Here is a 9,030-nt window from a genome sequence, read left to right as displayed (position 1 = left end):
TAACAGATGCAATAAATAATGACAACATTGGTGTTAGAATGGATCCTGAGTAAAAGATTGGGCCATCCCTACCTCAATTGTCCTGTATCGTCCTTTTTTTATGTCAGTCGTCCTCCATTTGAAAGTAGAAGAAATGGCTGTTGGACACCAATTCTCAGGTTGGACACTAAATGGTTTGAATATGAGACTAAGATATAGGTTGCATTCCACCAGGGTTCAATAAGTGAACACATTATCTATAAGTAAAACATAAAATTCCCAAAGAAGGTGACATCATCACCAGAGGTGGGGCCTGACATCTCCAGTGAGTCCAATTTAGCTTGAACAGTCTGAACTTGACAGAACTCATCAGACAGAGGGAGAGATAAAAAGAGGTCTCCCTCTCTCACAGGTTTTCTTTTGAAAGAGAGACGACTACAAACTGACCACAGTGCAGCAGACAGTGAAAAAGTATAACAATGGAATTATTCAACTCTGCCTTCGGAAGAAACATCACCTTTGTACGTCCTGCATATTTCATAATAGGTGGATTTGCTGGCATACCTCATATAAACTATTACTATATCTTTCTCTTTTTGGTATATATTGTGTCAGTGTTGGCAAACACAGCTGTGATGGCTGTAATATTGTTGGACCAAAATCTAAGAACTCCAAAGTATGTTGCAGTTTTTAACCTTGCATGGACAGACATGTTTGGGAGCACTGTGCTGGTGCCAAAGGTTATTGACATCTTTCTGTTTAATCACTCCAACATCTCCTATAATGACTGTATGACATTTCTTTTTTTCTGTTACACATGTCTTTGTATGCAGTCTCTTAATCTAGTTGCTCTCTCCTATGACAGACTGGTAGCGATCACCTTCCCACTGCACTATCATGTGAAGGTCACACACAGGTTCATGTTTTCTTTGGTTGCCTTTGCCTGGGTTTTATCCATTCTTGTTACCCTGATTGCAGTGTGCCTTCTGACAAGACTTTCCATCTGTAAATCAGTGATTATTAACAGCTATTTCTGTGATCACGGACAAATATACCGTCTGGCCTGTAATGACAACATGCCCAGCTATTTAGTTGCTTGTATTGTACCAGTTCTTGTGTTTTGGCTTCCACTGACATTTGTCTTGTTGAGTTACTCGTATATCGGCTACACTTTGACTAAAGTAGCTTCAGTTAAGGAAAGAGTAAAAGCATTTAAAACCTGTAGTGCTCACCTTTCATTAGTAGCAATCTATTTTATCCCACTTTTACTCACATTTACTTTAATGGCAAATATTCATCCAAATGCCAGGATTGTAAACCTCTCTTTGACTTTTATTTTTCCTCCCATGCTGAACCCAATCATTTATTTTCTGCAGACACAAGAAATCAACGAGTCTGTTAAAAGGTTGTTAAAAATCAGAGGCCAGTCCAAAATTGCAAAGAAAAAAATAACCTTAGTTTGAGTATTTGCAGATTTTTCAGCCTCAAATTGAAAGGATTATGTGCATTTTCAGCAAAAAGGTTTGTGATAACCAGTATCACTTCAGCTGTTTTAAATATTGGATTTGTATTGAATGACATTGTACAAATAATTGCAAAAATAACTATCAAGAATTGATTCAAGCAAATGTTCATTATAATTACTGGGAAAAAAAACACAATGACATACATTTGAGGTTGTCTGGTACAATTTCACATCAAAGTATCATTCCATGTTGTGACGTGGTAAATTATCTGGAAATGCTAATTCTCAATTTGAGCAATACAGTCAATTCCAGCAAATTTGCATACTTTAAATTAAATACTATGGTCATAAAATGTTCACGCTCATTGATGTGCGGCAATGATTGTGATAGACAAACATAACTTGACATAAACAGAGAAAAGACTGTTGAAACAATGCTATGGATTGTTTTCTGTTTTAATGAGACACATGAGAAAATCACGTCACACTGGCTTTGTCACAGATTTAATGTATGCTCAAGTGTTTTAAATATAAATTTTCTTAATTAGTGAAGTGCTCATAGGAATCAGAATCGCCTTCACTGTCATTGTAATTTGCATTAAAACGAGATTTGTGTGCAATTCCAAAAAGGTGCTTTCCGTGGTGCGAGTGATTTTTAGCCAGTATAAAAGATAGTGAAATTTAATGGTAAATTATATAGAGTATGTGTACAACTAATATAAACATAAGGTAAAATAAAATAAAATAAAATGTGGACCAAGTAAAATGTAAAATGAGAATTTTATACAATTGTGGAATCATATTGCATGGGAAGATTGCACATGGTTTACAGATATTGCACAAGAAACTTGAAAGGTGTGGATTAGAGTGATTTGTTATTGTTCAGTGCAGTGATCGCTCTGGGGAGAAAGCTGTCCCTGACTCTGTTTGTCCTAGTTCTGATTGACCTATTCCGTCAGCCGGAGGGTAGTAGGTCAAACAGGTGGTTGCTGGGGTGGGATCCTCGGTTCAAATCCCAGCCTGACTGGAAAATCACTAAGGGCCCTTGGGCAAGGTCTTTAATCCCCTATTGCTCCCGGTGTGTAGTGAACGCCTTGTATGGCAGCACCCTGACGTGAGGCATTATTTGTAAAGCGCTTTGAGCGTCTAATGCAGATGGAAAAGCGCTATATAAATGCAGTCCATTTACCATTTATATGCGAAAGCTGCGGCAGATCTGACAAATAGATATGAAGAGCCACATACTGACACAGATGTTTCTTGCTTTATATATAATATATATTTTGTTGATAGCTTAAAAGTATATAAACAAGTTAATGTTTGCACTTCTAATCTGACTTAATTGATAATATTGGGAAGATAAAGTTTTCGGATAACTTGCATATCTCTGAATATACTTTTTTCATTTTGAGAATTGTGCTGCTGTCTGAGCTGCTCATTGCTCACATACCTTTTGTTGTTCAAAATGCTCAGTTTTGATTCAGATGTGATGTATCAGTTGTGTGCATGCTCATTTGATTTAATGTTACATTGAAAGCAGTATATTTACCGATGTTTGTAATATCTTATCGGAGGAAAATTAGACAACATAATCTACAGTATATTTCACCACTCAAAACAGTGATAAAGCCGAATAACAATAAACACTTCTCTCAGATAATTTTTTGTCTTTTGTTTCAAATGTTTTTATTTCTTTATGTTGAAATGTATCACATTGAATTAAAAAAATAATTTAAATTAAATGTATTGTAAATTGTACATGTATACTAAGGTGAAACATTTTTATCAACCAAAGAAAATGTGAATTGTTGACATGAAATTAACTATATGTATATGCTATGAAATGGCAGCTCAGAGCACAGCTGAGGAGGACAGCTGAACAAAGATTCTGTCTGCTGAAAGGGAAAAAATCTCCATTAAACTCCTTCAGTATTAATCTAGTGTTTGTCGCGTGAGCATTGCTGCTGATACATTTCGAAATTTACACTTTATTTTACAGATGAAAGGCTTTGTGTCTTCAAAAAGTTCAAAGTTTGCTCTTAGGAGCAAGGAGGAGATTAAGAGTTATGTTACAGCTTTATTTCACAATGGAGTAAATTCATTTTTTCACAAAAATTTCTACTCACACCACATAATGAAGACATGAAAAAGTTTTTCTTTCAATTTTTGTAAATTTATTAAAAATAAATAACTAAGAAATCACATGTATGTAAGTATTCACACCCTTTACTCAATTCTTTGTTGATGCACTTTTGGCAGCAATTACAGCCTCAAGTCTTCTTGAATATGATGCCACAAGCTTGGCACACCTATGTTTGGGCAGTTTTTGCCCATTCCTCTTTGCAGCACCTCTCAAGATCCATCAGATTGGATGTGGAGTGTCGGTGCACAGCTATTTTCAGATCTCTCCAGAGATGTTCAATCAGATTCAGGTCTGGGCTCTGGCTGGGCCACTCAAGGACATTCACAGAGTTGTCCTGAAGCCACTCCTTATATATCTTGGCTGTCTGCTTAGGGTCAATGTTCTGCTGAAAGATGAACCGTCACCCCAGTCTGAAGTCAAGAGTGCTCTGGAGCAGGTTTTCATCCAGGATGTCTCTGTACATTGCTGCATTAATCTGTCCTTCAATTCTGACTAGACTCCCAATTCCTGCCACTGAAAAGCATCCTCAGAGCAATATTCTGGCACCACTATGCGTCACTGTAGGGAAGGTGCCTGGTTTCCTCCAAACATGATGTCTGGTATTCACGCCAAAGAGTTCAATTTTTGTCTCATGAGAACAGAGGATTTTGTTTCTCATGGTCTTAGAGTCCTTCAGGTGCCTTTTGGGAAGCTTCAGGTGGGCTGCCATATGCCTTTTACTAAAGAGTGGCTTCCAACTGGTCACTCTACGATACAGGCCTGATTTGTGGATTGCTGCAGAGGACGGTTGTCCTTCTGGGAGGTTTTCCTCTCTCCACAGAGGAATGCTGGACCTCTGACAGAGTGAAAATCAGGTTCTTGGTCACCTCCCTGATGAAAGCCCTTCTCCCCCGATGACTCAGTTTAGAAAGGCGGCCAGCTCTAGGAAGAGCCCTGGTTGATCCCAGCTTCTTCCATTTAAGGATGATGGAGGCCACTGTGCTCATGGGGATCTTCAAAGTAGCAGAAATGATTCTGTACCCTTCCCCAGATTTCAGTGATGCCGGTAACGCGTTACTTACTCTAATCTGACCACTTCTTTTAGTAACGAGTAATCTAACGCGTTAATCTTTCCAAGTCTGTAATCAGATTAAAGTTACTTCTCCATGTCACTGTGCGTTACTATTATTTTTCATTGTGGGTCGATAACAGCATTAAACTTGGTCTGTGGGCAGGAGGTCGGGGTTCGACTGAACGTCCCACTTTAAGTGAGCTGTGAGCTTTTCATCCGCGGTTTTTTGCAGCTGCTCAACTCGTCCTCACCTCTTAAAGGGCGGTGATCAGCACACCTGCACTGAGCTTTATGAAGACATTTTATACTTTTTTCCTCCTTTATTTAGAATTCTGAGCTGAGCTGCTCCGTATCATCTCGTTAAAAACAGCTGATCCTCCGCGACGCATCAACAACTAACACTATCCACTCAAATGCACCTAAACTCTCTTTCTGAGGACCACATGATGTGAAAACGCAATAAAAGTTTCTTACCTGTAAATCTGGTCCTGTTTTCTGCATAAATAAATGTTATCCATTCTTTGTGCTCAAACGCCAAAGCAGGGGCGAATCCAGGTGGAATGGGGGCGTGGGGGAGGGATGTGCCCCCCCCCCCACAACAGCCCTAGATTAAAGATCCAGTTTTGAAGCCGTTTTTTACTACAACTACTAATGTTGCTTAAAATAATAATAATTTCGACAAGTAAAATGTTTAGAGAGAATTTAAATGTTAGAAAAATGTTAGAATTTAATAGTTACATTTATAAACAATGTAGGTTTGAAATTGCAAGTTTTACTGTTACAGTGCTGTCAACAGTTAAATATGAGGTCAAGAAAGAGGTCTTTATTTTACTTTTTATAAAACAAGTATTTATTTTCATTGAAGTCAAGAAAGGGTGACTATAAAGTGAGTTTTGGCAAAACAGGTATCATTGTCATGTTGACGTGGGTTGTTGTCGACAGCTGGGAAAGTAACTAAAAAAGTAACTAGTAATCTAACTTAGTTACTTTTACAATTGAGTAATCAGTAAAGTAACTAAGTTACTTTTTCAAGGAGTAATCAGTAATCAGTAATTGGATTACTTTTTCAAAGTAACTGTGGCAACACTGCCAGATTTCTCTCTGAAGACAATCCTGTCTCAGAGGTCAACAGACAATTCCTTTTGACTTTATGTTTAGTTTGTGCTCTCACATGCACTGTCAACTGTGGGACCTTATATGTAGACAGGTGTGTGGCTTTCCAAATCATGTCAAATTAATTTACTGCAGGTGGACTGCAATTAAGCTGGAGAAACTTCTCAAGGATGATCACTGGAAACAGAAGGCACTTGAGTTCAATTTTGAGCTTCCTAGCAAAGGCTGTGCATACTTACATACATGTGATTTTTTGTTTTTATTTTTAATAAATTTGCAAAAATTTCAAAAATATTTTTTTCACATTGTCATAGGGTATTGTGTAGAATTTTGAAAAAAGAAATAAATTTCATTTATTTCTGAATAAAGCTGAAGTGAGGGCCTGTGAATACTTTCCGGATGCACCGTACATAGAAGACAACTCACGATTCGAATAACAGTATGTTTTTTTGGATTGATCAAATACTACCTCCGTGCAATTGCTAATGGCGTTTCTCCTGCTTGCACCAGTGATGCCAGCATACTTTAGGTCTTGCTGAGGGAGTGGCCTGCAAACCCTTGGCAACCCATTTCTACTGGCTTAAACCTGGTTCTCCACCCATTTATGCTATAACTCTCCAGCTAAATGCTATATAGCTTCTGTCAGCTCAAACTGTCAAATTCTTCCATTTCCATTCATCTTCATAGAGTAGTGAGTGATAGGCAGTGTTGCCACAGTTACTTTGAAAAAGTAATCCAATTACTGATTACTCCTTGAAAAAGTAACTTAGTTACTTTACTGATTACTCAATTGTGATAAAAGTAACTAAGTTAGATTACTAGTTACTTTTTAGTTACTTTCCCCAGCTGCCGACAACAACCCTCTGCCACCTCAACATGACAATGATACTTGTTTTGCCAACACCCACTTTATAGTCACCCTTTGTTGACTTCAATGAAAATAAATACTTGTTTTATAAAAAGCGAAATAAAGACCTCTTTCGTGACCTCATATTTAACAGCTGACAGCACTGTAACAGTAAAACTTGCTATTTGTAACCTACATTGTTTATAAATGCAACTATTAAATTCTTTCTAACATTTTTCTAACATTTAAATTCTCTCTAAACATTTTACTTGTCGAAATTATTATTATTATAAGTAGTATTAGTAGTTGTAGTAAAAAAAAGGCTTCAAACTGGACCTTTAATCTAGGGGTGTTGTGGGGGGGGACATCCTTGCCCCAGCCCCCATTCCATCTGGATTCGCCCCTGCTTTGGCGTTTGAGCACAAAGAATGGATAACATTTATTTATGCAGAAAACATGAACAGATTTACAGGTAAGAAAGTTTTACTGCATTTTCACATCACGTGGTCCTCAGAAAGAGAGTTTAGGTGCATTTGAGTGGAAAATAGTGTTAGTTGTTGATGCGTCGCGGAGGATCAGCTGTTTTTAACGAGCAGATACGGAGCGGCTCAGCTCAGAATTCTAAATAAAGGAGAAAAAAAGCATAAAAATGTCTTTGTAAAGCTCAGTGCAGGTGTGCTGTTGTCACCGCGCTTTAAGAGGTGAGAGCGAGTCGTAGCTGGTGCAGAAAACCGCGGATGAAAAGCTCACAGCTCGCTTAAAGAGGGCAGTTCAGTCGAACCTCATCCCCCTGCCCATGGCCCAAGTTTAATGCTGCTATCGACCCACAGTGCAAAAATAATAGTAACACACAGTGACTTGGAGAAGTAACTTTATTCTGATTACTAATTTGGAAAGATTAACATGTTAGATTACTCGTTACTAAAAAAAAGTGGTTAGAGTAAAGGGCCTTTCACACTGAATACGTCAGGCCAATCCGTCAACGCTTCCCAATCCGTCGGATTCGTTTCCAATGCATCTGACGCATCCGACGCGTGACGTCAGGCGCGTCGCTTCGGAAGCGGCAAAGGGGCAGAGATTGCTACGTCACACTCTGGCTGTTTCCACAACCTGAAAAAAAGTTCAGCGATCGCCAACATGAATTTGCGTCGCCTGAACCACAAAAAAGCTTTAAAAAACAGCAGTAGAACGATTCTCCCATCACCTTGCTGGGAGAAGCTTTTTTTCAGCTATTTTTCAGAGTGACGTCAACCGAGGGCGGACTTACGACTTGGTGGGACACCGATCAAACTGTGACAGCGGGCCCACCCACATGGAGACGCCGGCCTTCAGGCATCATTCCTGGGCAGACCGAGGCAGGCAGCCGGGGGGATGGAGCAAACCGCTCAGTCTGAAATGTCCCACTTTTTGGATATATGTGAAGTCCCAGTTTGCCCAACGGAGTTTAGTTCTGCAGCTTTATCGAGGTGAGAATAATGTAAAAATAAAACGTGACGTTTACTGAACTGCTGTGAAGGTTTAATGATCGGCTAATGTTAGCGTAGCCTTTTAGCACAGTTGATCTGAGTGAACACTTTAATTTGTAAATGGTTCAGTCTTTTTTATTTTTACCAAATAAAGGTACAGGTTTTTTCAGACACCACAAAAGCTCAACTTTAAATAACTTATTTTTTCGGGCGTTTTTTTCCATCGTTTTTTCCCTTTTTCCCCCCCTTTTTTTTTATGTATAAACTGTTTAGTGTTTCTTTATATTTAAAGAAATATTTTTATTTGTCCCAATCAGGAACATTTGCTGTGCAAACAACCAAACTTCCACTGATGAGTTGAACACCACGAAGTCCAGTCGAAAGAAAACATCTCTGCTCTTCAGCAACACCACCAGAGTTCAAAGCTGCAGAAGAGACCTTCATCTGGTCCCGAGTATCCAACATAACATCATAAAAGGCTCTTTCAACAGCAACTATTTTATTATTTTTAAAAAAGCTGTTTCATTTTATATTTTAACAATAAATGAACGGATCATTAAAAATGTCCACGAATCAAAGTCAAAAGACATTTGCACAAGTAGAAGCTCTCCACTTATTGCGCACAAATTCATATTTTAGAAATGACTCTGTCCTGACAACATCATTAAAGGCAGTTACATATTTTGGCGAAATTGCAAGTTGAAATGACTCTAAAAAAATCATCATGAGGTTTATTTCACAGAAATCCTACTTTACAATCACACTGCAGTCATTGTTAAATTATTTCCTGTTGCATTTATAATAAACATCTGTATTGATTTACAGTGTCTGTTTTTCTGATTGAAATGAGATATAAATAATCTACCAGACTTAAAAATGTACAAATTTCCATGTTATTTTATTTGTCTAAAAATAAATGTCCGAGGTTCCTTGTGTTAAACAAGAAATTATCTAATCTGAAATAAC

At 38.1% G+C, this 9,030-nt stretch overlaps 1 protein-coding gene across 1 annotated transcript; it reads left to right on the top strand.

Moving 5' to 3' along the window:
* Window positions 1–458: 458 nt before the first annotated feature.
* Window positions 459–1,442, top strand: LOC117516558 (olfactory receptor 6C4-like). The gene has a single exon (XM_034177430.1). The coding sequence runs from the start codon at window positions 459–461 to the stop codon at window positions 1,440–1,442; it is 984 nt and encodes a 327-aa protein (XP_034033321.1).
* The last annotated feature ends 7,588 nt before the right edge of the window (window positions 1,443–9,030 follow it).

The sequence above is a fragment of the Thalassophryne amazonica genome, chromosome 9 (genome assembly GCF_902500255.1).
Source record: "Thalassophryne amazonica chromosome 9, fThaAma1.1, whole genome shotgun sequence".
In the NCBI taxonomy this organism is placed as follows: domain Eukaryota; kingdom Metazoa; phylum Chordata; class Actinopteri; order Batrachoidiformes; family Batrachoididae; genus Thalassophryne; species Thalassophryne amazonica.
The sequence above is the reverse complement of the archived record's forward strand: the minus strand, read 5'-3'. Positions and strand labels throughout refer to the sequence as shown.

Excerpts from the sequence above, each read along its gene's own strand:
- LOC117516558 (XM_034177430.1), top strand. The coding sequence starts at position 459 with ATGGAATTATTCAACTCTGCCTTCGGAAGAAACATCACCTTTGTACGT.